The 27,672-nt window shown below is 48.0% G+C and overlaps 1 protein-coding gene across 3 annotated transcripts; it reads right to left on the bottom strand.

Moving 5' to 3' along the window:
- Positions 1 to 1,049: 1,049 nt before the first annotated feature.
- FOXJ2 (forkhead box J2) lies at positions 1,050 to 25,298 on the bottom strand. Of its 3 annotated transcripts, XM_030939456.1 has the most exons (12): positions 24,150 to 25,298; positions 23,818 to 23,917; positions 16,895 to 17,241; positions 14,025 to 14,099; positions 12,994 to 13,062; positions 12,672 to 12,812; positions 11,779 to 11,977; positions 8,704 to 9,111; positions 8,195 to 8,296; positions 6,808 to 7,017; positions 5,758 to 5,856; positions 1,050 to 3,811 (listed from the first exon to the last, which is right to left on the bottom strand). In XM_030939456.1, the coding sequence occupies exons 3-12, from the start codon at positions 17,225 to 17,227 to the stop codon at positions 3,723 to 3,725; spliced, it is 1,725 nt and encodes a 574-aa protein (XP_030795316.1). In that variant the 5' UTR covers positions 17,228 to 17,241; positions 23,818 to 23,917; positions 24,150 to 25,298; the 3' UTR covers positions 1,050 to 3,722. The 3 variants fall into 3 exon arrangements, with proteins under 3 accessions (XP_030795316.1, XP_010375035.1, XP_030795317.1); XM_010376733.2 differs by lacking the exon at positions 23,818 to 23,917 and having other exon boundaries at positions 24,150 to 25,297; XM_030939457.1 differs by lacking the exons at positions 14,025 to 14,099; positions 23,818 to 23,917.
- Between the last annotated feature and the right edge of the window lie 2,374 nt (positions 25,299 to 27,672).

Below are 27,672 nucleotides of genomic sequence, written 5' to 3' on the forward strand. Positions count from 1 at the left end.
ACAATTAGAATTTCCTCATTTCTGATGAAAACCTGGTGAGTACCTGTAACTATTTTGTACTGTATCTTCTCTAGAAAGTCCCAGATGGGAACACAACTCCTGTCCGAAGTATAATATCTTTTCTTTCTTTTTTTGAGACGGAGTCTCACTCCGTAGCCCAGGCTAAAATGCAGTGGCGCGCTTGGCACGATCTCAGCTCACCGCAACCTCCAGCTCTCGGGTTCAAGTGATTCCCCTTCCTCAGCCTCTCAACAAGGTGCCTGCTTGTAAAACTAGAATTTTTAGTTTTATTTAAAAAAAATTAGGCATCTTTATAGTAGAGATGAGGTTTCACCACATTGGCCAGGCTGGTCTCGAACAGCTGACCTCGTGATCCACCCGCCTCAACCTCCCAAAGTGTTGGGATTACAGACGTGAGCCACTGTGCCCAGCCAATGTCTTTTTTTTTTTTTTTGAGAGAGAGTTTCGTTCTTGTTGTCCACGCTGGAGTGCAATGGCGCAGTCTTGGCTTACTGCAACCTCTGCCTTCCAGGTTCAAGCGATTCTCCTGACTCAGCCTCCCGAGTAGCTGAGATTACAGGCATGCGCCACCACACCCAGCTGATTTTGTGTTTTTAGAGATGGGGTTTTACCATGTTGGTCAGGCTGACCTCGAACTCCTGACCTCAGGTGATGCCCCTGCCTCGGCCTCCCAAAGTGCTGGAATTACAGGCGTGAGCCACTGTGCCCGGCCCCAAAGTACCATATCTTAAATCTTTAAACTATCCTAAAATGCAAGCAAGCAAGGTGGGCCTACTCCATACACTAACCTACAAAGGGTCACTGACTCTCCCGCAATATTCCATCATACTTGATAGCATTTGAAAAGAGGAATGTTAAGGACGTGCCTTTGATTCTTCTTTCCCACCAATGTCACAAAAAATGTCAGGGTCAACTCATTCAACCTAGTGGTGAAAGGTGGCAGAGGAATAAAGACCAACTAAAACTAAATGATTTCACATTTCTCTTTTCCTTCCCTGGTCAAAAGAAATTTGAGACCACTACCAGTAAGATAAAACTGTAAACATTCTTTTTTTTTTTTTTATTAAGAAAGCATGCAAAAAAACAATGACAACAACTTGTGAGACCACATACCCCCTTCCCAGGATGCAGCAATGCAAAGCATTATGGGTGGTGGCACAATGGACTCACCAAACCAGAAACATGAGGAGCAGGGACTGAGGAGAGAAAGGTTGGGATGGATGGATCTATACCAAATAATTACTCCTTTTGTCCCTCTCCTCCACTTTCTCTCTTATTTCCTCTTATAGGCAGTGAGCTTCTGCAGTTTTGCACACATCACCCAATACAACAATAATGACTACACTTTGTGTCCAGCAACGCTAGACCAACAAGAAAAATTAGTATTCTTTTTGTTTCATGAAGGGGAGGGGAAACTGAGGCCCAAAGGGAGTCAGGTTTGCCCTGTGCCATGTAGCAAGACTGGGCTTGGTGGAAGGGAGCTGGAATCTCAGGAGGCCAAATGGCCAATCTCCAGTCCCAGAACCACACTTCACTACCCTGGCTGCACACCAGAATTCTTCATGAGACTAGTCTGCAGAAGACACAGATGAACAAGGGGCATTTGCATGTATGATTCAGTCTACCCTTGCAAATCCTGTATGGATCTGAACAGGAAAAGGGTTTAGAAAAGAGGAGTGATCATTTACAAAGGGGGAATATTGAGGAGAACTAATGGGAAGTTATGTGTAGGACACACCCTGACTGGAAGGAATAAGGAAGGAAAAGATGCCTAAAATAGAGACACCGGGCAAAGGCATTTTGCCACCCTCTAAGAGAAATTCTCCTTTCCCCAATGGGAAATATTATGTCATACTTCAACCCCACTAAGTGCCCTCCAACGTCATGGGAGAGTCAAGCCACTCGCACCCCCATTTCTTTCTTACAAAGGCTTCAAAGAAATAAAGTGCTCTTTAGTTAACTGCCCTCTCTTGCCCCTTTACTTCAGCCTCACTGGACTTCTTCAATAAACTCTCATATATAACCCCCTTCCAAAAAAAGGAAAGGGGTGGATGAAAGAAAAAAGCAGGAGAGCAGAAAGCCAAATCTCTTGGAAATCATGGGTAAATAAAATAATAGGAATGAAAAGCAGAAATCACAAAGAAAGTGGCCTTGTCTATTTCGTACATTTTGTCCCACAGCTTTTCAGCAAGTGATATAAGGACAGAAATAAAATTGTTCTTCCCTCTCATAACTAAAATTCAACAATTAACATTAAATATACACTGAGTACTTTGCAACAGTAAGTCATGGCCACCCCTTGTACAAGAGATGAGTTCGCTCTATACCTTTTTCTGGGGGTCCCCCTTGGCCCTCACTGAACTCTTGCTTCTAGAGTATTTACTCGCCTCCACCAATCTCCTTCACCTCTCAAACCCCACTTGCAAAAGCTTCAGCCAGATGATCTAGATTCCACGAGAAGCATCTGCCTATATATTTAAAGAACTAAAATATTCCCTCTCCATTTCCTTGCCAGCTTCCTTTTCCTCTCCCCATCCTCCTACCACCAACACTAAAGGTTTGGTTCTGCTATGAGAGGTGGGAATGAGATTCCCATCATGTCTTGGGACACAACAAAACTCAGAGTGATAATGGGTTACTTTTTCTTTCTTGGGAATCCCAGAAAATGGGGGAAGAAGAAAGATGGGTGGAAGATTTGGGCAAACAATTAGAGGACAAACTAATATTTGCTGAATGGGAAAAAGGGATAGGAAGATAATTCGTAAATGCAAATAAGAGCCACAGTTAATTTTCAGAGAAAATTGTTTAAAAGGCCAAAATAGTTCAGTTGGAATCATCTCCAAGAAGCTAAAAGTATGCTGAATAGTTGTCCTCATGCCCTACCATAGAAGCAGAGTTTGGGCTAAAACCAATCCTATCTTCTTACAGAATGCGCTTGAAACAAGCCAATGGACACCAATGTAACGTGGCAGTGTACACTCAGTTTCACACTGACTTATATTCCATCCCTTCCAACCCAGGTCTCCAACTCCACTAGGATTTTACTGTCACCCTCCTGCACCACCATCATCACTTTCGCCCCAATAGGAAATGCAGACTGGCAGAAGTAAGGATTAAAGGTATAAAGGGACAAGGAAGACCTCAGAGGACAGAATTAGCACCATTTTAAAACCTCCAAATTCTCGGCTGCCAAGTAATGTTTCAGACCCTTTCTACTTGGTAATGTGGCCTCTCCAGTCCTGGCCTGAAACTGACGGGAACAAAAAACAATTTAGGGCCAAAAGGTGGGATCAGCATCGAGTTTCTCCAAGAGAAAGGTAAATTGGAGTCTGAAACTTTTCTCTGTAGCTATCACGGCTTCATCTTCCAGCCTGATGATTTTAAATTAGCAAGAGGTGGACATGATCCATGATGTAGGGACAGGAGACTACAGACAGTATATAACCAATAATAATAATAATAATAATATAAGAATAATAAAAGAACTAGGAAAAAACAGGAAGGAAGAGAGAAGAACGAGGCAGGAAAGAGGGGGTTATCTTCGGCAGCATCTTGCAGTGGCTTCTCCGACAGAGAAAGAACAAAAAGAGGATCTATGTCTATATACAGACGTGGGGGGGAGGGACGGGTTGGGGTTGCTCTTTCTCCACTGCCAGACTCCACCATGCAGCCCTGGGCTGATCTCCACACTCTGTGATGCACTAAGTGATTAAGTCCCAGTCGAAGTCATCAGGGATCTCCTCATTGGCACCAGGAGGTGGCACCGGTGGCCGAGGGACCATATGGTGTGCTGTTAGAAAGAAAGAAAGAGAGTAAAAGGAGAGTGGATGGGAAGCTGTTCCCTCAATTTAGAAGCACTGTGCTCAGCCCCAGATAACACCACGAAGAAGGCCTTGCGAAGTTATCGCCCTTATCAGCTGGAGTTGTTTTTGGTTGCAGGTCACCATTTCAGTGAGGTCTCAGGAAATAAACTAGAGCTAATTACATTCCACAGCAATTAAATATTATGCTGCCATTAAAAATTATACTTCTGACGCCAGGCGCAGTGGCTCACGCCTGTAATCCCAGCACTTTGGGAGGCCAAGGCAGGCGGATCACAAGGTCAGGAGTTCGAGACCAGCCTGGCCAACATGGCCCAATCCCGTCTCTACTTAAAATACAAAAAATTAGCAGGGCGTGGTGACACATGCCTGTAGTCCCAGCTACTCAGGAGGCTGAAGCAGGAGAACAGCTTGAACCCGGGAGGCAGAGGTTGCAGTGAGCCAAGACTATGCCACTGCACTCCAGCTTGGGTAACAGAGCGAGACTCCGTCTCAAAAAAAATTATACTTCTGAAAACATATAATAACGATAAAATAACATACAGAAGATAATATCATATGGCCGGGCACGGTGGCTCATGCCTATAATCCCAGCACTTTGAGAGGCCAAGATGGGTGGATCACCTGAGGTCAGGAGTTCTAGACCAGACTGGCCAACATGGTGAAACCCTGTCTCTACTAAAAAATAAAAATTAGCCAGGCACAGTGGTGGGCGCCTGTAATCCCAGCTGCTCGGGAGGCTGAGGCTTGAGAATCACTTGAACCTGGGAGGCGGAGGTTGCAGTGAGCCAGGATCACACCATTGCCTACTGCACTCCAGCCTGGGCAACAGAACAAGACTCTGACTCAAACAAACAGAAGATAATATCACATGAAATAGTGTAGAAATTTGTATTTATATTATATGGACAAAGAATACAGAGAGTCAGACGTCACCCCCAAAACTGAAAACACTTGTGGTTAGGCAGAATAACAGTGATTTTTCTATACGTGTCTAAATGTGAAGGATCTGTTCATTTTCTTCTGTCTATGGCAATTTAGTGTCTCCCCACCCCACCCCCACTGTCAGAGATAGTTCAATCCCAGACCCCCGATTCTGGAGATCAGGTGACAGGAAAGCAGACATGGGCACAAAGCAAGTATGTGTGGATAACAAATTCATTTTATTTGCCTAAGCACATCTTCCATCTAGATTCCAAGGCCACACATAAATGTTGCACATAGCTATCTTTTGCTTATATGCATGCTTTCACTTCCTTTTACTATTGCAGTTACTAATTTTAAAGTACATCTAGCTGGGGGCAGTGGCTCATGCCTGTAATCCCAGCACTTTGGGAGGCAGAGGCGGGCAGATCACTTGAGGTCAGGAGTTCAAGACAAGCCTAGCCAACATGGTAAAACCCTGCCTCTACCAAAAATACAAAAATTAGTCAGTCATCATGGTGTGGGCCTGTAGTCCCAGCTACTTGGGAGGCTGAAGCAGTAGAATCATTTGAACCCAGGAGGTGGAGGTTGCAGTGAGCCAAGATCGCACCACTGTACTCCAGTCTGGGCAACAGAGCGAGACTCTGTCGAAAAGAAAAGAAAAGGGGAAGGGAAGGGGAAGGGAAGGGGAAGGGTAGGAGAAGAAGAAGGGTAGGGCAAGGCTAGGGGAAGGGTAGGAGAAGGAGAAGGAGAAGGGTAGGGGAAGGCTAGGGGAAGGGAAGGGGAAGGGAAGGGACATCTGTCTTCGTTAGTCTCCCCTGACATATACCTCCTTAGCAGGTAGCCCATCCTCCAGCCTTGGGAATTATAAAGGCTCATTCCCTCCTGTGAGATGCAGGCAAAAATGCACAGAATGCCAGCTCAGAGTCAAAGGAAAGCATAACAACTCATCAGAGTACAATGGTTTTGAAACAAGCTTCCTGGCTCTTACCTGGGCGATTGTATCCTGCTGAGTCCTGGGTGGGGATTGGGTACATTGGTGATGGGCCAGGGTAGAGGTGGGGAGCTTGTGGGTGCCCATAAGAGTTCACTGCCAAAGCAAGACAAGAGTTACTTGAGTCGGGGGGTCACTGTACTCAACAAGGCAGGGACGAAAAAAATATACCCTTGCTCCCATCCTCCATCTCTCTTCCCCGCCCTGTTCTGTAGCTCCTGCAGGCATGAAGGCTTTCTGCAAAAGCTGTCACTCCTCACCACTGAGGGTAAAAAGAAATGGATAGTACAATTGTGAAATAGGAAAGATATAAGAATGAAAAATATAGAAACATAGAGCGAGGTATGGTGGCTCATGCCTGTAATCCCAACACTTTGGGCAGCCGAGGTGGGCAGATCCCTTGAGCCCAAGAGTTTGAAGATAGCCTGGGCAACATGGTAAATTCCCAGCTATATACAAAATACAAAAAAAATTAGCTGGACATGGTGGTACACACCTGTAGTCCTAGCTACTCAGGAGGCTAAAGTGGGAGGATCACCTGAGCTCCAGGAGGTCAAGGTTGCAGTGAGCCATGATCACACCACTACACTCCAGAGCCTGGGCGACAGAGCAAGACCCCATCTCAAAAAAAAAAAAAAAAAAAAAGCAAGAAAAAGGAACATAATTATGACATCTCTCTCATTTCACTAGTTTGAAGATCACGTAAGTATAGAACCACCATTTCATCTGGTATCACCCAGGAGGTAGGGATTACTGAGACACAATTTAAAATAGGGCCTTTCTCTAACAAATCTCCTCCCTTTTCGTAAGTAATTCTGATCTCCCAAACCAAAGTCTAAAAAGGAATCATACAGTCTATTTCTTTTGCATTTTTCAGTTTAGAACTTCGCTGATTCAACAGATATTCAGTCACTGATAAACTAGCTCCACTGCTCAATTTGGGTCACTGCCCCAGAAACTCCTTTCTCTCAGTTCTCTTTTGCCTTTCTGCTACGCTTCCTTTTCTACATAGTCTCCACCTCCATGGCAACTGGCTTTGTGCAGTACCTTGGCTCATGGCGGACTCCTGTTTGCCACTGGTGAGGGCACAGGAGTCAGCAATACGGGCAGGGGCTGGTGGGCGGTGGGTACCCCCTTGAGGGGGCACATGACCAGTCTGAGTAAGGAAGTGGTTGAGGGAGTCACACAGATTGGCAATGTGATGCTGGTCGAGGGTCCAGTTCTTCTGCTCTGCCTGTCGTAGACTCTCCATCAGTTCTACAAAGAGGGAAGCAAGCAATGCAAACCTTGCAGAGGTAGGAAGCCCCTATCAGACCCAGCCCTATCTCACTGTTCCAAACACACCATCAATCACCCTCGCTGGTAACAGGCACTAACAATAACAATGTACATCTTTCAGAGCTCTGCATTTTCACACTCTCATTCCACTTGATCCCTTACCAAATTCTTATTATCTCCATCTTACTGATGAGTAAGATAACTGTTCAACGTGACTGAGTGACTCAGCCAAGGCCACACTGTATCAGTAAGTGGTGACAAAATTACAAAATAGTGGCCTAGGCCGGGCGCGGTGGCTCAAGCCTGTAATCCCAGCACTTTGGGAGGCCAAGGCGGGTAGATCACAAGGTCAGGAGATGAGACCATCCTGGCTAACACGGTGAAACCCCGTCTCTACTAAAAAATACAAAAAACTAGCCGGGCGAGGTGGCGGCGCCTGTAGTCTCAGCTACTCGGGAGGCTGAGGCAGGAGAATGGCGTGAACCCGGGAGGTGGAGCTTGCAGTGAGCTGAGATCTGGCCAGTGCACTCCAGCTTGGGTGACAGAGCGAGACTCCATCTCAAAAAAAAAAAAAAAAAAATAGTGGTCTAGGGCTTCTAAATTCCTGAGGGCCTTCTCTCTCCCAAAGACAGAATGGACTAGGATAATTCACTGCCATATTGTGAGTTAAGACAAGATTAATTTGAGCTAACTTGAAAATAATGTAAATACTATCCATCTTGTGTAAAAAGAGGCTGGGTGTGGTGGCTCATGCCTGTAATCCTAGCACTTTGGGAGGCCGAGGCGGGTGGATCACCTGAGGTCGGGAGTTCGAGACCAGCTTGACCAACATGGAGAAATCCCGTCTCTACTAAAAATACAAAAACATTAGCCAGGCGTGGTGGCAGGTGCCTGTAGTCCCAGCTACTTGGGAGGCTGAGGCAGGAGAATGGCGTGAGCCCGGGAGGTGGAGGTTGCAGTGAGCCGAGATCACGCCGCTGCACCCCAGCCTGGGCGACAGAGCGAGACTCTGTCTCAAAAAAAAAAAAGAAAGAAAGAAAAACAATGAAATCCTAAATTCTGGAGCTTCATTTAACACCCCCCCTTCCGGTTCTAGTTTCTATTGGGTTTTCCCTTACAGTGTATCCCTCTCTTCCTCCATCCTTTGATCACTAACCTGAGAATTGTGACTGCTCAATGCTGGACCAGTTGAGCCGATTCACCATCTTGAAGCTTTCCTTTAAAGAGTCGATATTAGAGCACCAGTCAGAAGGAAAGGCTGTAAAGAGGAGGGGAAAGTGGATCATAAGATAGAGTGAAGTGTAAGACAGCAGTCAACTGATACCAGGCTGACGACATGAAAGATTCCTGCATCTATACAGACTATCAGTTGCATTTCCAAGTTCTGGACTCTCCCTCCCTGGGGGTTTAGGACTGGAAAAGCTATCTGTGCTTTAGGTACAGCCAGGCTCCTAGTCAGGAGAATATGTAAAACAATCTCAGTTGATCCAAGAATTCCGTAAGACAGAGCTCTAAGTACTAACTTTGTTCAGATTAGCCCACATGAAAGAGCGAAGCCTAAAAGACCCATCGTTAATTTCCTAACTAACTGCACCTCCATGCCGGAGTCAGGACAAGGACATCACCCCACCCTCCTCTAGATCACTCTGCACCCTCCTTACTCACCAAAGCCAGTGTTGTTGATGGCAGCCTGGCCTTGTGCCTGCGGCTGTGGAGGTGGTGGCTGCTGGGCAGGGTGGGAGTGGGGATGGTGCTGATGAGGGTGGTAGCCTCCGTGCTGCAGGGGGGGTGGATGCATGGCCATCACAGGGGGAGGCCCATAGCCTTCCGCCCCAGCTTGCTTTCCCCCTGGTGGGGTACAACCATCTGGGCTTGGGGTGTGCAGTGGAGGAGCACCGCCTACAGCTGAGGGGCCCTGGGCAGATGCCTGCTGCTGTTGTGGCTGGGATTGCTGGGGAGGTGGCTGTGGCGGCTGCTGCTGCTGCTGCTGCTGTTGAGGTGGCGGTGGCTGCTGCTGCTGATAGATGTAGTAGTTGTTCGAGGGTGGGATGTCCCCCAAGAGAGAAGAAAAGCCTGCAGGTGGGGAGGAGGCAGGCAAGTGACTTAGGCAATGCATTTTTCACAAAATGGGATTTTCCCTGGCTTGTGATGGAAAGCCTCAGACCGAAACTGTGGAGTTAAAAGGTTGAGAACGTTCTAGGGCAGCAAAGATCCCTGTGGCCCTCCTGGCAAGTACTAGAGACAGGAAGGCACTTAGGTTAGAGGAGGGCCCTGACAGTGTGAAGACCACTGAAATCTTACTAAAATGGTCAGCGTGTAGCGTTTAATGCTACTTTTTAGGGATTTGGCTGTAGGCCTGAAATCACAGTTTCCCAGCAGGTGAACTTTAAAAAAGAAACCATCCCTGGTCATCTAGTGTTTAGGGGGGAAAAAAGTAAATCAGAAACAAAACAAAGCCATCGGTCGTCTATTACCTCCTCTTCCTTATTTTCTCTACACTCTGCTACTGCCAACTAATTCCTGTATCCTCTATAAACAAATGCAGCTCGGGTATGGAGCAGAGACAGGATGGAGTTATTTCTCAAGCAGTTATTTCTCAAGCAGACAGGCCAGGAAAAACAAAAGCCTGAGGCTAGGGGCTTTCGGTCACAATAAAACTTGAGTGAACTCTAGGCTGTCCTCACCCAATCTAATGTTTTACTTTATTTTTGACGGTTTCTCGTGTTCCCACCTCCAAGCAACCAATGGAATCCACCTGAGTTGAATTCATTTCTCAAGCAAATGCTACAGTCTTGGAACACAACTCTAGAAATTGATCCCCTGGGACATACAAGAAGAATTCATGAAAATTCATATAAGTTTTCCAAAAAGTGACTAACCAGTTTTTATCATTCCATTCAGCCCCTGCTGCTAACACAGGGCCACTGCACAGAACGAGAAGGTCCAATGCCTCACCTGAAGTCAACCTCACCACTGTCTCTAGTTATTTTAAAAACGAACACACAGATATTGCAGAGGGCTGAACCAGATGTTCTCTCAAGGGGCCTCCCGATAAAAACTTTAAGTCATTCTCACATGATAATTAGGAAAATGTGCATGGACAAGATACCAGCTGATATTAAGGATGTATTATCAATTCTGTTAGGAGTGATAATGTCATGGTAGATAACTAGAAGAAAGTCATTTAGGGATGTATATCAAAATTGTATTTATGAGTGGAATGACATGGTATACGTGAATTCCATTAAATTACTCCAATTTTTAGAAGGCTCAGTGGTAAACAGAACAAGCCTAATAAAATACTGATAACTGTTAAAGTTGGGCGATGGAACACAGGGGTTTATTATATTTTTCTCCACACTTTTGCATCTGTTTGCAATTTTTCACAATAAAAGTAACATAAATATAAATGCACTAAAAAGTAAAAAGAAACTGTTCTTACAACGAAATGCAGGGATTCTTGGGGAGAGGGTACTGCTGCTGCCCCCTCGTGGTCATCCTCCAAATGACTCGCCTGCAGCCCCTAAAATCACTGCCCTTAGTTCTGAAAGGGGCAATCCTCCAACTCATTTTCTGAAGCTAATAACCTAGCTTGCCTCCTGAAACAGCTGTATTTGCACAAGGACAGATGAGCTCGCTTGACTCCAAACAGTTTTAGTTCATGAAATATTTCCTCTGAGTAGTGATACCTCTCTTTGTGTTAAAAATAAGAAATACGGGTCAGGCGTGGTGGCTCATGCCTGTAATCCCAGCACTTTGGGAGGCTGAGGTGAGTGGATCACCTGAGGTCAGGAGTACAAGACCAGCCTGGCCAACATGGTGAAACCCCGTCTCTACTAAAAAATACAAAAATTAGCTGGGTGTGGTGGCAGGAGCCTATAATCCCAGCTAATTGGGAGGCTGAGACAGGAGAATTGCTTGAACCCAGGAGGCTGAGGTTGCAGTAGACCGAGATTGCAACACTGCTCTCCAGCCTGAGCGACAAAAAAGCGAAACTCCGCCTCAGGAAAAAAAAAAAAAAAAAGAAATAAAGAAATATGGCCGGGCACGGTGGCTCACACCTGTAACCCCAGCACTTTGGAAGGCTGAGGTGAGTAGATCACTTACTTGAGCCCAGGAGTTCGAGACCTGCCCAGCCAACATGGTGCAATCCTGTCTCTACTAAAAATACAAAACTTAAGCCGGGCACGGTGGCTCACACCTGTAATCCCAGCACTTTGGGAGGCTGAGGCAGGCGGATCACCTGAGGTCAGGAGTTTGAGACCAGCCTGGCCAACACAGCGAAACTCTGTCTCTACTAAAAGTACAAAAATTAGCTGGGCATAGCAGCGTGCGCCTGTAGTCTGAGCTACTCGGAAGGCTGAGGAAGCAGAATTGCTTGAACCCAGGAGGCGGAGGTTGTAGTGAGCCGAGATCTCGCCACTGCACTCCAGCCTGGGCGACAGAGTGAGACCCTGTCTCAAAAACCAATAAAAATAAAAAAACAAAAATCAGCCAAGCATGGTACCACGTGCCTGTACTCCCAGCTACTTGAGAAGTTGAGGTGAAAGAATCGTTTGAACCCATGAGGCGGAGGTTGCAGTGAGCCGAGATCGTGCCACTGTACTCCAGTTTGGGCGACAGAGTGAGACCCTGTCTCAAAAAAAAATAAAAATTAAAAAAAAGGGAAAAAAGAAAATATCACCACTTCTTCAACAAGATAAAAAAGTCTCCATGTACCCATCCCAACTCCAGACTCACCGTGCTGAGAGGAGGAAGAGGACTTCTCCAGCATGGACTTATAGAGGTTGCGGAAGGACCAACTTAGATCCTGAAAGTTGATCTCTGAGTAGGAGAATTTAAAGTCGTGGTTGGTGTTATAGAGGGGAGGAGGACCCTCAGCACTTTCTCGACCTGAAGACCCTGCTGCCACTGCTCCACCATCCACAGATCCTGTGCCCTGCAAAAACAGGTAAGAAATTCCTGATCAGTGTCCCAGCTGAGGGACCAATAAAATCCTTCGATGGTCACCAGGCTCTCCTGCCTGTCCTCTTAATCCTCGCCCAGCTCTTCAATGGCCCAGCATCATTTTCTCCTTCTTTGCTCATTGGTTCTTATCTTGAATCTACCCTCTTCCTCTCATCAGTCTCCATTTCTTCTTCTTGTTTGTTTGTTTCTGAGGCAGGGTCTTGCTCTGTCGCCCAGGCTGGAGTGTAGTGGTGTGATCTCAGCTTACAGCAACCTCCACCTCCCGGGTTCAAGTGATTCTCGTGCCTCAGCCTCCCGAGTAGCAGGAACTATAGGCGCACGCCACCGCGCCCAGCTAATTTTGTATTTTTAGTAGAGATGGGGTTTTGGCATGTTGGATAGGCTGGTTTCAAGCTCCTGGACTCAAGTGATCCGCCTGCCTCAACCTCCCAAAGTGCTGAGATTACAGGCATGAGCCACTGTACCCAGCTTTTTCATCTTGATCTTTCTCAAAGTTCTGCTGTGCCTTTCTATTTCTCTCTATTTCCCTCTTTTGCTTTCCCCTTCTTTCTCAATTTATCTGCCTCATATATCACAGATACTCAATACATAATTCGGAATAAACAGGGACACATCTGAATCTATTCACCACCCATCCCATGACCCCTGCCATATCTGCTTCCTACCTGGCTGTAGCTAGCAATAGATGTGGGGCTCTGAAGTGACATCTGCGGATTCCCCTCAGGAGGCAGTGAAGCTTCTCCACTCCCTGGAACGCCTCCCCGTGGGCTCTTGCTTGCCTCCTGTTCTGGTGAGTCCTGGGACAGCTGAGGGTTGTGAAGAAAAGGAAATCTATAAGCAGAGGCACAACATCCTCCCAAGACCCACGGTTTCCCCTCTGCTGGTATGCCTTCCACCTTTGCCTCTGAAAGGACTGAACATCCACAAGAGGAGGTGGAAGGAGCAGCCCGCTCAGATATGGCATCTCCCCATGAGCTGGGAACTTACATCATCATCTGGAGGGTGTCTTCTCTTTCGGGAAATGTCAGGGCAGGTGTCAATTGTCCAATAGGAACCCTGGAAGGAGATCCCATCCCCAGAGAAAACAAAATCATTACATTCAGAACCTCCCAGGATTCCCGGTATTAATGAAGAGCAAATTTGTCCTAGAAACTCACTGAGTATGCCAGAGGTACTCCTGTGGTCCAAACACAGGCCTCGAATGTTTTGGAGGGGCAGAACAATGGCATCTAGCTCAAAGAGCTCAAAATGTCCAGACACAGCCTCTCCCTTCCCTTCTGACCTGAGGCAAAACTTGCTTGGACTTTAGCATCCACATCTGTCAAATGGAGAGAATGATCCATCCCTTCTCTTTTATAGGGGAAACACCAGGGACTTTTCTATAGAGATGTTTGTACAAAGGTTATTAAGTCTACCTTTTACATCTAGGAAAAAAGAGTGCCACACAAAAAAGGGGGAGCATGAAAGTCAACTTTACCCTAAGTATTTCTATTTAAAAAAAAAAAAAAAGATTTCACAGTCTTTTTTTTTATTTTTTGAGATGGAGTTTCACTCTTGTTGCCCAGACTAGAGTGCAATGGTGCGATCTCAGCTCACTGCAAACTCTGCCTCCCAGGTTCAAGCAATTCTCCTGCCTCAGCCTCCTGAGTAGCTGGGATTATAGGCATGCACCACCACGCCCAGTTAATTTTTTGTATTTTTAGTAGAGACGGGGTTTCACCGTGTTAACTAGGCTGGTCTTGAACTCCTGACCTCAGTTGATCCGCCCGCCTCGGCCTCCCAAAGTGCTGGGATTACAGGCATGAGCCAACGCGCCCAGCCTCACAGTCTTCCTTAGTCACCCATTCTACTGGGGGCCTACAAGCTTGACAACCAAGCTTCCTCTGAGAAAAAATAAAGATGCTTCTCTAATTAGCATGACTTCCTCTTCTGGGTAATTAAAACAGCCATGGGACTCTGGGCTGTCAACTACTTCACTCTCCTTCCTGCTCCTTTCAACGCTTATAGGAGTCTCTTACCTTCCCGGGGTCATCCCGAGGTCTGGGCACCTTCCGGAAACACTTGTTGAGAGAAAGGTTGTGCCGTATTGAATTCTGGAGATGCAGAGAAGCAAGTTAGGCCTGAGCATTGTGCAGAGCAGAAAATTTTCCAATAGAACACAGAGGGACACACAAAAAAACATAATAAACCATGGAGTTGAAGTATCAGTGTAAGCTCAGTACCTCTTAACTACACTGATGGAGGGAATTATGCATCAAATAGCAATAGCAATGAAATAAGAAAAATGCAGAGATTAAATTGATGGGAGGGAATGGCTACAAATTTGATTACTAATGCTTCTGAAAAACTGATTATATAGTTTTTCAATCTTTCCAGCCAACTGACAGGTATATAAATGCCTCACAATCACATCTGCCCAGTTCCTCAATCTACCCTACTGATAGCAAAAGAACAATGTTTTACAACTTTTTATACACATTATGAGTGAAACAAAAACACAGATCACCTTCATTTTCTCAATAGCCCATAGAATGTTCACATTCGGAGGAAAGAAATATTGTATAAGTGTGTTGGGGCCGGGCATGGTGGCTCACGCCTATAATCCCAACACTTTGGGAGGCCGAGATGGGCTGATCACCTGAGGTCAGGAGTTCGAGACCAGCCTAGCCGATATGTTGAAACCCCGTCTCTACTAAAACTACAAAAAATTAGCCGGGCGTGGTGGCACGTGCCTCTAATCCCAGCTACTCAGGAGGCTGAGACAGGAGAATCGCTTGAACCCAGGAGGCAGAGGTTGCAGTGAGCCTAGATCATGCCACTGCATTCCAGCCTAGATAACAAGAGCGAAACACCATCTCAAAAAAAAAAAAAAAAAGTGTGTGTTGAGTGGGGTTGGGGGTTATGGTAGCTAGGAGGGACATATTTACAAAGGGAAAGCTCAATGGGCCAGGCATAATGGCTCATGCCTGTAATTCCAGCATCTTCGGAGGCCGAGATGGGAGGATCACTTGAGTCTAGGAACCTGAGACCAGCCTGGGCAACATAGTGAGACCTCATTTCTACAAAATAAAAAAAAGTTCCTGTGCATGGTGGTGCATGCCTGTAGTCTGAGCTACTCAGGAGGCTGAGGTGGGAGGATTGCTTGAGCCCAGGTTCAAGCTGCAGTGAGCTGTGATTGTACCATTACAATCCAGCCTGGGTGACACAGTAAGACCCTGTCTTTAAAAAAAAAAAAAAAAAAGAGGCCAGGTGCATTTTGGCTCACACCTGTAATCCCAGCACTTTGGGAGGCCAAGGCAGGAGGTGGATCATTTGAGGTCAGAAGTTCGAGACCAGCCCAGAAAACATGGTGACACCCCGTCTCTACTAAAAATACAAAAACATTAGAAGGTAGCAGTGGTAGGCGCCTGTAATCCCAGCTACTCGGGAGGCTAAGGCAGAAGAATCACTTGAACCTAAGAGGCGGAGGTTGCAGTGAGCCAAGATTGCACTACTGCACTCTAGCCTGGGCGACAAAGCAAGACTCAGTGTCAAAAAAAAAAAAGAGGCTGGGTGCAGTGGCTCACACCTGTAATCCCAGCACTTTGGGAGGTCAGGGCAAGTAGATCACTTGAGGTCAGGAGTTCAAGACCAGCCTGGCCAACATGGTGAAACCCCGTCTCTACTAAAAATACAAAAATTAGCCGGGCAGCAGTGGCGCACACCTGTAATCCCAGCTACTCGGGAGGCTGAGGCAGGAGAATCGCTTGAACCCGGGAGGCGGAGGTTACGGTGAGCCGAGATCATGCTATTGCACTCCAGTCTAGGCAACAGAGTGAGACCCTGTCCCCCACCCCTGCAAAAAAAGAAAAAAAAGAGAAGAAAGCTGAGTGCTTTCAATAGTCTCCAACTCACTACATGGTTTGTACGTCAAATGGGAATTTACAGAGTGAGAGAACTACATATTAGGTTCCCATTCCTACTCAGCAATTGACAAATAAGCTACTGCTCCAAAAAATTGAGCATATCAGCCTTCCTTCTTTGCTTGGGAGAGGAGCCCCTTCTTTCTTCATCTCCAGCCAAACAACTTAGCTTCTCATTACTTGCTTGGTAGCCAGCTGTTGGTAAAGAACCTAATTATATTATTATTTTTCTTGGAATGCAGCTTTTCAAAAGACAATGACTGTGCAAAGGAGCTATGGAAATCTGATGATCTAGATTAGATTCCTACCTCTAGGTAGGAAGGAGTGGTGCCATGCCTTGCATAGTGACTGGAACATCGTAGAATGGTAATAAACATTTGTGAAATGAATGAATATCCTCTTTGAGGGATCAGAAGACAAGAGGGTGTGGGCCGGGCACAGTGGCTCATGCCTGTAATCTCAGCACTTTGGGAGGCTGAGGCGGGCAGATCATGAGGTCTGGAGTTCGAGACCAGCCTAGCCAACATAGCGAAACCCTGTCTCTACTAAAAATACAAAAAAATCAGCCAGCCATGGTGGCGGGCACCTGTAATCCCAGCTACTGAGGAAACTGAGGCAGGAGAATCGCTTGAACCTGGGAGGTGGAGGTTGCAGTGAGCCGAGATCATGCCATTGCACTCCAGCCCGGGTGACAGTACGAGACTCTGTCTCAAAAAAAAAAAAAAAAAATGAAGATAAGAGGGTGTGATAAGCAACAGTATCCCGCCATCCCCATCACTATACTTAATGGCTTGGTGCTTCCCTAATATACCTTATAAAAGTTGTTCAACTCTGAAAAACAGTAGGGGGCAGAACATATGAGATTTTAAGTTTTCACATCTCTGAGACAAGCCAGAGTAAACTGAACAGGTTACAGGAAGAAACAAAAGTAGAGAAAAAGGTTGTGGAAGGCTAAATCTAAGCCAAAATTACAGAAGCATTCCCACCTTCCAACCAATGCCAGCATTCTTGTAATAGGGGAAGTTATCACAGATCCAGCGGTAAATCTCACTGAGAGTCATCTTCTTGGCTGGAGAGGAGTTGATGGCATAGGTGATGAGAGTGGCATAGCTGTATCGTGGCTTGCCGTCCTGGTGAACTGCTGCCTCATCTTTGCTCAGGGTGGCATTAGGATCTGTGGGTGAGCCTGGTGAACACTTGCGGCTGCTCCCAGGAGGCCCAGCCTGGGAGGCACTTCCAAGCTTCTCAATGGTAGCTCGGAGGGTCAGCTGGGGAAGCCAGTCTATGGAGGTGAGGCTACTCTCTAGGTCAGAAGCCATGGTACTTCTGGGTTCTGCAGAGAAGAAGACAAAGAGGAGACGAAAATACTGGGGGCAAGTAATACTCAAATCCTTTTGTTTGAGGGAAGGAGAGTTCTTCCTACTCTCATTCCCATAAGACACCCATGGCATGGCCTTCCACCAGGTGTTCTCAGAATCCCCAAGCAGATCTATCTACCAGATGATGGACTGCTAGTTACCCTACAGCTTAACGTGGAGCACGGCTAAAAGGCCTCTCCATATAGGACTAAAAGAGATCAAACCTCACACCAAAATGAGCTATTTCCTCAATTCACCTTACTTATAGCCCTACAACATAGTATTTTTAAACTATGTAGGAATGAGTTTGAAAAAAGAAAAACCCCACTTAGCAGGTGAAATTAAAGTCCATTCTCCAATCATGTGACACCTGTTGTATTTTCATACGACATCCAGACAGATGGCATGAATGTTCATGTAAAGAAAAGGTCTACCTAAATACAAACATACATGGATGAAGCACACACCAACACTTTTAAAGACGTTTCCTACTAGATATATTACGAGCACTTGCCCTTTTTATCCCACACACATGTGTACCTGAGGTATCTTAGATATATCCCAGGCATAAATTATACATGACAACCAGCAGACAGATACATAAACAGTGAAGCACATACACAGAGATCACAATTACATATACAGCATACATTACCACCAGAGCACAAAGTCACACACAGAAGCAACGCATCCTGAGCACACAGCTGCCCTCACACTTTTTAAGCCACCCCTTGCATGCTCCTGCCCACAGACACCAACACCAGGAAGAAGTCATCCACAAGGACCTCCCACCTCTCAGCCTGCTGGGCTTCACCCAGCCAGGGAGACACCCAGCTGTGTGCCTACCGGTAACAATCAGATAGCCTGGCTAAAAATAGCCACTCTGGGGCTTGGAGCTGGCTCCCCTTCTCCGCCCTCCTCCTCCCTCCTTCCTTCCCAGCCAGGCAGGCACGCTCGCTGCACCTCCATGCAAACTCCTGGAGCTGCCAGACCGCCTACGCCTGATGTTTGCACGCCCTGCTGCCACCCACACTGCCTGGGCGCTCTTGCCAGCACAGAGGTATAGCTACAGCGACGTCTTGCTGAGGGAAGGTGAAGAACGATGGGTGCTATCTGTATTGCAGCGTCTAGAAAGGCTGGCAGGAAGCACTAGGTAGCCATTTGGCACTCCCCTAGAGCTGATGCCAGCAACCCCTAAGCACTTGCTGCCTAACAGGTTTGTGCCTGCACAGCCGCCAGATTCCAGCTAACACTTCCTCAGTCCCACCAGGGCATTTCTCCTGAGGAGCCAGGACTAGACTGCCTCAAAGTTCAGAATCCTGAACAGAAACATATGATGTAAGTGATCTCTAAATCCACAGCTAGATATATGCACAAGCGTATCCATAAAATACAACAGATCCACACACTTTGCAGTCTAAAACTCGACAACAGATCGAACCATGTCCCCCTCTCTCCTGACCCCATCACATCTTTCAGGGTCTCAGCTCCCTCTTCTATCCTAGGTAGTGATTCTTCTGCCCTTGACCCTTAAGCTTTTCTCCTAGGGGTCAGCATTCTCACTTGCTCGCCTCTCCCCAAGGCCCACCCACGCAGATGGCAATCTGGATGTGTGCACATGTACCCAGCCCTGTGCTCCTAACCAGCAACACGCCCACTCCACAAGGCTGAAGGAAACACCTTAGTGCCTCAGGGGCTGGGGCAGCAAGAGACCCAACTGTAACCCAAGAATTGTTGGACAGGAGAAAAGGGGTGGAGGGAGAGGGATGGCATGTTTGTAAATAGCGTCATGAAGGGTTTCCCCTTTATCCTTAGCTTCTCTCCCACCATCTTCCTCTTCATCCCACTACCACCTTGCCCTAACCATGGAAACTTGGAAACTAACAGGAACACTTAATCATTCCAGGAACCTCACACCTTCCAATACTACTAAGTCAAAACACCCCAGCCCCTGGGCTATAGCAGGGTACTTGTAGCAGGATCACAGTCCTGTAGCTGGGTCATCCGAACTGAAGAGTGGCATGCCAATGAGCAGGTTTCCAATGACCAGGGTCCTCCTGGGTCCTCCCCAGATGGGGAGGTCCCTAAAGTAGTTCTGCCCTATTCCCTATTATCTCCTTCTAAAGATCCCCAGGAAATTTCATCTTAAGAGCGCAGAGGCCTTCAGTTGATATTTCATTTGAAACAATTTTTCCAACATTGGACAGGGGCATGAGAGTGGATTTAAAGTGTTTAGAGGGCTTACAGAAGAACCCACTTGGCACATGCCCATCACAGTGAGTGCCTGAAAGGGAAGCACTCTTAGCCTTCTGCAAGTTGTTCTATGCCCTTCCCTACCCTTACCCCAGCACCAGCTTAGGACACTGAGGTTAAATTTAACCTTTCTCCAGCCCCGTTCCAGTCAGCCCTCCAGATACAGCCCCCAGCACTCAAAATATGTATTCAAATCTCACCAGCTACAAGCAGTATGTAGCATCTGATCCTTCTGATCTTTCAGCACCGTTCTCCTTTGACCCATTCCCCATTCCACTTCCTCACACTCTTCACTTCCCCACAAGGGCAGCCCAGTGTGTACAGCCTCAGAGACTGAGGTTCCTTGGTTCTATTCCAAATCGTCCTGGACTGTCCCTAACCATCCCTTGCCTCTCTGACAAAGTCCTTTTTTTTTTTTTTTTTTTTTTTTTTTTTAAGAGACAACACCTTGCTCTGTGGCCCAGGCTGGAGTACAGTGGCGCGATCTCGGCTCACTGCAACCTCCGTCTCCCAGGTTCAAGCGATTTTCCTTTCTCAGCCTCCCAAGAAGCTGGGATTATAGGCACGTGTCACCACGCCCAGCTAATTTTTGTATTTTTAGTAGAGTTGGGGTTTCACCATGTTGGCCTGACTGTTCTTGAACTCCTGACCTCAGGTGATTTACCTGTCTCAGTCTCCCAAAGTGCTGGGATTACAGGTGTGAGCCACCATGCCAGGCCCCCAGTGAAGTCTTGATGCCTCAGTTTTCCCCTTCAATAAAAGAGATGAACTCATAAACCCTGCCAAAGTATCGTCCCTGGAGGGAAGTAAATGAAACTTAATGAGCTCGTGGCTGCCACACATTCCATGCTCCCCAAAATAATGGCATGAAGCTAATGTTCAGGGCTATTATTAGAAAGGCAAACAAGAGGTACTTCCATTTTTCAGTCCAACCAACCTAGTTACCCAGACCTCTCTCTCCAGGTGGGCCTTGTGCCACGGGGCTTGGGCAGAACCTGAGTCAGGCCACATTCTTCTCTGTGAGCTGGAAGACTGAAAGGAAATACCCATAGAAGCTGGGAAAGGCAGCCAAAGGGCAGGCTCCATCACATCCACAGGACGTCTAATGAAGACTACAGAACTGGGAGAAAGGCAGAGAAAAACAGACAGACAGACATTCTGGGAGTGAAAGACTGATCCTGGATGAAACATATAAGATCCACAATAACAGGCTCAGCTTTCTTCCCATTTTATCTGAAAGGCCCCTAATTGTTCTAATGCCAATGTCAGGTATTAACATGTGATAACTTCCTGCCCCGTACAGAATGCCAGAACAAAGAGGGCAGTGGCTAGGTGTAGCACATGAGGAGTTAGGCTGCCTGAGTTTCTTTTTTTTTTTTTTCTGAGAGAGAAGTCTCGCTCTTGTCCCCCAGGTTGAGTGCAATGGCTTTATCTCAGCTCACTGCAACCTCAGCCTCCCGGGTTCAAATGATTCTCCTGCCTCTGCCTCCCAAGTAGCTGGGATTAAGGCGCCTGCCACCATGCCCGGCTAATTTTTGTATTTTTCGTAGAAATGGGGCTTCACCATGTTGGCCAGGCCGGTCTCAAACTCCTGACCTCAGATGATCTGCCCGTCTCAGCCTCCCAAAGTGCTGGGATTACAGGCGTGAGCCACCGCGCCTGGTCAAGCTGCCTGAGTTTCAATCCCAGCTCCACTATTTTGATTGTTGTAAGGATTACCTCGAGTTAATATTTTTAGAGCACTTTGTAAGTGCTAAATAAGTGTAGCTATTGTTTTTGAATGGGGAAAAATGAGAATACTAGAAATTAAAAATTAGCAAACTGACAGACTATAGATAGGAGTGGAAGCAGCAAGCCTGCAGTGGTTTGCATTACAAAGCCTGCACTGAGTCTGCAATGGTTTTCAGGATGTCGGAATCTCAAACTTTTCCTTTGGAGATAACCACCCAGTACTAGATAATGCTAGGATCAGGAAGACTCCAAGGATGAAGGAATGAGGGACTATCATCTCTTATCTTCCAGGGAGAACTAAGTGTAGTCATAAAACACGGTCTGGGAAAGTACTCTCCAAACCACAGTTAATCCCACTCAGTAGCCACCTACCTTGCTTCTAACTGATTCCAGAGAGGCAAGGAGGGTTACGGAACTCAGTCCAAACAGGACCAGTTAAACTGTGTGGCGGCCGGGCGCGGTGGCTCAAGCCTGTAATCCCAGCACTTTGGGAGGCCGAGACGGGCGGATCACGAGGTCAGGAGATCGAGACCATCCTGGCTAACACGGTGAAACCCCGTCTCTACTAAAAACTACAAAAAACTAGCCGGGCGACGTGGCGGCGCCTGTAGTCCCAGCTACCCGGGAGGCTGAGACAGGAGAATGGCGTGAACCCGGGAGGCGGAGCTTGCAGTGAGCTGAGATCGGGCCACAGCACTCCAGCCTGGGTGACAGAGCGAGACTCCGTCTCAAAAAAAAAAAAAAAAAAAAAAAAAAACTGTGTGGTGGTGGCGGACTTGGAGGTGTTGTGATATAGTTCACCCTGAGACATTCAGGCAGGTGCAGGCCAGCATCTGGTGAAGTACTTTATAAGAAACAGGCTGCTGGCCGGGCGCGGTGGCTCAAGCCTGTAATCCCAGCACTTTGGGAGGCCGAGACGGGCGGATCACGAGGTCAGGAGATCGAGACCATCCTGGCTAATACGGTGAAACCCCGTCTCTACTAAAAAATACAAAAAACTAGCCGGGCGACGAGGCGGGCGCCTGTAGTCCCAGCTACTCGGGAGGCTGAGACAGGAGAATGGCGTGAACCCGGGAGGCGGAGCTTGCAGTGAGCTGAGATCCGGCCACTGCACTCCAGCCTGGGTGGCAGAGCAAGACTCCGTCTCAAAAAAAAAAAAAAAAAAAAAAAAGAAACAGGCTGCTGTTAATCAGAGTGGCCTCTTTTGTAAAAGGTGGGGGAGGGAGCTCCGGAGTTAGGAGTCAAGGATCCTCATCCTTTTGAGAGCAGCAGTTATCAGCAATGAAGCTCTCTTATTAGTCCTAGAAGAAATGATCCCAACCTGAGACTGGGCTACCCTGCTGCTTAAAGGACTGTCCTGTAGACCGTCATGAGGGCTCCCACTGGCTGGGGGAGGCCAAGCCTTTCCCCTCAGGTGGCATCCTTACCACCTCTCCATGTCCTTGAACAGGAGCACCTGCTTCTAGAGGCCCACCAGAAACACACTATTCTAGGTAACTGGAGTATAGTCTGAAAAGCACATAAGTACCTGTCTCCACACACATACCCACTTGAAACAGAGAGCGCCACACTCACCTGAATTAAGAAGTATATGCATGTTGTCCTACAGCACAGCCACACAAACCTGTGCCCTATCTCATATACCACTAGTAGCTTCCAGGACAAGTGAATGTGCTCAGGAACTTAGGTAGAACTCACCCATGCCCCAGAAAGAGGAGGAAATATGAAAGGCCAAGTCAGATGAAGCCTCCTTCACAACTTGTCCTTGCTATGAGACAAAAGATAAGGTATCTGCTAATGGCGAGGCAGGAAAGCAGACACCCAGCCAGTGACCTCTCCTAAAAACAGCCCAGGCTTCAGGGGAGGATTTCCTGGTACCCTCTTCCTGCCTTTTCTGAAGATTCTGGACTTTGATAATTCCCTAGCTTATGAAGGAAAACTTTAACACAAGGTTCTGGGAACTCAGAACTGAACAAGAAACAGGAAGGGAGAGGATGAGACTATTAGGTACTTTTCTGGAAGGAAACTTTATATACTCCTCAAAAGTGAAATCTCTCCAGTGGTCAACTTGTTTAGGTGGAAATCTGGAGAGAAGTGGAGCAGCAGCCCTCCTCCCTTCGTATCCAGGATCTAATTTTTCCTGAAGAATTGTGAGCAAAAAACAGGAGCTGAGAAGGAGACTGGGGCAGTGGTACAGGGCCAGCATCAAGGAAGCGCTTCAACCCAGGAGTTGGCATTCCCCTGCACACTTTCTTCTTGCCTCAGAACATGTGGGATTCCCATTTTCCCTTTGGATTTTATGGGCAGAGGCATACATCCAGCTAGCAATGGAAATGTCAGGAGAGGAGGCCTCTTGGTATCTGAGATGGGATGAGCAGGAACAGATTGCTTTTCTTGTCAAGGGAGCAGTAATTGCAGTAAGCTGGAGGGAACACCTCTGGTGAACACTAAGCTGACCTCGGCATGCCCTGGGCAAGGCCAGGACACCAGATGCCACCGTGATTTTCATGAGAACCCGCTCTCCAGGTGAAAAGGCCCAAGGGTGAAGGGTGGTATGGAAGTCTTACCACTGGTTAGGTTGTGTACACAGTATGCATGTTCTCAAAATGCAGCCGTTTTCTGGTATCCCTTTTCCTCAGCATGAAAACATCCACTTCCCTAAGGGACCTAAAATGAATCCCATCCCTTTAGTCCCCAAACACTAAGAAACCCATTTCTCAGAGCTTCTGCCACAAGATGTGAGTTCAAATCCAGGAGGCCCTTGGATCACATTTCCCACTGGATTTTCTGAGTCATCACTCTGTCTTCCCCGGTAGTGAAACCCACGATCCACCAGCTCAACCCCGTACACCCACTAGTGCCAGACCATGACAGACAGAAGATGAAAGAAAGCACTAACCTGTCTCCAAGGTTCCCCTGGCAAAGGGAGGGAACCACTTGGTACTGGAGTTTGGGGCTGGAGGGATTCCCCTCTTCAGAGGCAGGTGACGGCTCTCATCCTCAGTGGCTCTTCCTGTACTTGGCTGAGCCTCCCAAGTTGGTGAGGGGAACTTGGTCCCCTGAGGATGAGGAGCCAAGGGAGGAGGAGGGGGAGGAGAAGGAGGTCCTACTTGGGGAAGGTGGCACACCCCCCACACCCTGCTTGTTACCCTGGGGAGAAGGGGAGGAGCCTCTCCCAACCAGGAGTTGTCTCCTCCCCCTTGGGGGAGTTCCCCTCCCCCCCAAACTGGATCTTTCTGAGTTGGAGGGCTCTTTCTGTCTGCTGGAGATCTAAGCGGAGGGGCTCTACCCCGTTCCACTGTCTAGGCACGAGGAAGTTGAGGGGGAGGTCCTCCCCTCTCCAGAAGGCTGAAAGCCGATTCCTCTTCTTTCCCTGGAGTGGCTTCTGAACGTAAGGACTCCTGTCCCCTGTGAATACTGGTGGGCCGAGGGTGCCTACTCCATAGGCAGAGCCCTCTCTCTCTCTTTGCCTCGAAAGTCCTCAACTGTTGAGAGTGTGTGTTTGGAGGGGCGGGGGCGCGCTAGGGTGGTCTCACTCTGCTTCTCTGCGGAAAGCTCCCCTCTTTCCACTTCTGGGGGTCTCCTCCCCGGCCAGTACAGGGGTCTTCCTCGCCTCTAGGCAGAAGAGCGGCGTGCCCCCACGAGTCTCTTCTTTCCCTCACCCGAGTGGTAAGGGTCTTTTCTCTCCAACAGGGGGAGAGGTTGCTCGCGTCCCCGCTCCCGCCTCCGCTCCCGGGGTGCCCCAGAGGGTGGGGCTTTCGTACTCCCGGCTCTCCCTGAGCTGGCCTGGGCAGCACGGTCCGGGAGGCCGCGGCTCGAGACTCCGGTCCCTGCTACTGTGGCGGCAGCACCTCCTCTAGGGCCGTCCTGTCCGGTCCGCTCCCTTCGGCGCGTGGGGCTCCCAGCGCTGCCACCGCTCGGGCTCCGGCCAGTCCGGGCTCCCGGGGAGCCAGAAGGCTGACGGACAGTGTCAGGGCTCGGCGCGGGCTCGGGCTCGGCTCGGCTCCGCTGCAGGCCCCGGCTCCTCCCCGGCCTCCGCGCCGCGCTCCGCGCCCCTCCCCCTCCCCCGCCCGCCGGCCGCCGCCGCCACCGCCTCCCGGCGCGGGTTAAGGAGGAGCTGGGCGGCGCCGAGCCGCGAGCCGCGAGCCGGGAGCCGCGCCGTCCGGTGTGCACTCAGCCTGGAGAGCCACGGCTGCGCTCACGCCGGCTAGGGGTCTCGCCGCCCTCGCCCCCCTGCGGCCGCGTGGCTCCGGGAGCTCGCTGTCTACCCGGGATGACAACTCACTGCTCCCGGTAGGGAGATTCCCTCGTGCGCACCGTACACCGTCAATTCCAGCTGACACCCCGACCCCGGCGTTTCATTCTGTTAAACTCCGAATACAGATGAACAGCCGCAGCTTTCTCAGGACTGTCTTTGATGGGCTTCTCTTTCCCTCGAGATAATTTTAAAAGGATCATGAGCATTGAGGTGAAGATTGGGGTGAAGTTTATATGTCACCCTTATGTCATCCTGGAATTTAGTAAATGCTCCTTGAACGAGTGGATACATGATAAATGAGCGTGTAACGGTGAAATAAACATCAGAAGATCGGGGTCCTGTACCTTGTTCCAGCTTCGTAAACTTGTGCATGGCCTTTGTTCTCTGCAATCTTGCTCAGCGAAGAAGGGACCTTGATATTCGGCCTGCTTACCCTTTACAGCTGTCACATCCTGGAGTCATATTATTCTGCTGCAAATTCTTAAATATTTCATACTCTGGCTTTTTTTGTTTTGTTTTGTTTTGAGACGGAGTTTCACTCTTATTGTCCAGGCTGGAGTGGAATGGCACGATCCCGGGTGCAATGGCGCGATCTTGGCCCACTGCATCCTACGCCTCCCGGGTTCAAGTGATTCTCCTGCCTCAGCCTCCGGAGTTGCTGAGATTACAGGTGCGCGCCACCACACCCAGCTAATTTTTGTATTTTTAGTAGAGATGGGGTTTCGCCATGTTGGCCTGGCTGGTCTGGAACTCCTGACCTCGTGATCCGTTCGCCTTGGCCTCCCAAAATGCTGGGATTACGGGCGTGAGTCACCGCGCCCGGCCCACACCCTGGCTTTTTAAGCTTTTGTCAAACTACCCTACTTTCTTTCCTTTCTTTTTCTTTTCTTTTTTTTTAAATAGAGACGAGGTCTCAGTACACTGCCCAGGCTGGTCTTTAATTCCTGGGTTTAAACTATTCTACCGTTTTAGGCCTCCAAAGTGCTGGGATTACAGGCAGGAAACACGGCCCCGGCCTGCTCTCTACTTTTTATCACATAAAATAATAGGAGACCCGGCGCGGTGGCTCACGCCTGTAATTCCAACACTTTGTAATTACACGTCTGTAATTCCAACACAGGGGATCACTTGAAGTCAAGAACTGGAGACCAGCCTGGCCAACGTGTTGAAACCCCTGTCTCTACTAAAAATACAAAAATTAGCCGAAGGCCGGGCGCGGCTCATGCCTGTAATCCCAGCACTTTGGGAGGCCGAGGCGGGCGGATTACAAGGTCAGGAGTTCTAGACCAGCCTGGTCAATATGGTGAAACCCTCGTCTCTACCAAAAATACAAAAACTAGCCAAGCGCGGTGGCGGACGCCTGTAGTCCTGGCTGAGGCAGGAGAATCGCTTGAACCCGGGAAGCGGAGGTTGCAGTGAGCCGAGACCGCGATACTGCACTCCAGCCTGGGTGACAGAGTGAGACACCGTCTCAAAAAACAAACAAAAAAAAGGAATTAGCCGGGCGTGGTGGCGCGTGCCTGCAATCCCAGCCACTTGAGAGGCCGAGGCAGGAGAATCACTTGAAACCGGGAGGCAGAGGTTGCAGTGAGCTGACATCTTGCCACTGCACTCCAGCCTGGGAGACAGAGTGAGACACCGTCTCAAAAAAAAAAAAAAAGATAATAAGAATACAAAAATATTACTTGCAAAATATTTGAATTGCCCGCCAAAGACTGCATACTTAAGTTATATGTATATATTATATTAATAATGATATTTATAATATGCCAGGCATTGCACTGAGCATTCTGGGTGCGTTATCACATTGATGATTCTAGCAATTCCTAAAACACTACTATTATACTTATTTTACAGATGAGAAAATTGTGACTTCCAGATACTATGTGTGAGTTCACTTAATTAGTAAGTAGCCAAGTCAGTACTTAAATCCAAATGACTCCAATGCCCAGCTCTTAACCTCTATACCATTGTTCGGAGCGATCAGAATTTAAAGTCAGCCTCAAAATTAAAGGCAGTGAACCAAACCAAGCCTTTTCTTCCTCCTCACACTTCCTATATTCAGGTTTAAAGATTTATTTTTTCCCCTCTTTGAGGCATTAAATAATTCTCCCACATGCAGATAATTTGGCGGCAAATCTTTCTTGCTACACGTTGGATGTTT

Source organism: Rhinopithecus roxellana, chromosome 10 (genome assembly GCF_007565055.1).
Source record: "Rhinopithecus roxellana isolate Shanxi Qingling chromosome 10, ASM756505v1, whole genome shotgun sequence".
Taxonomy (NCBI): Eukaryota; Metazoa; Chordata; class Mammalia; order Primates; family Cercopithecidae; genus Rhinopithecus; species Rhinopithecus roxellana.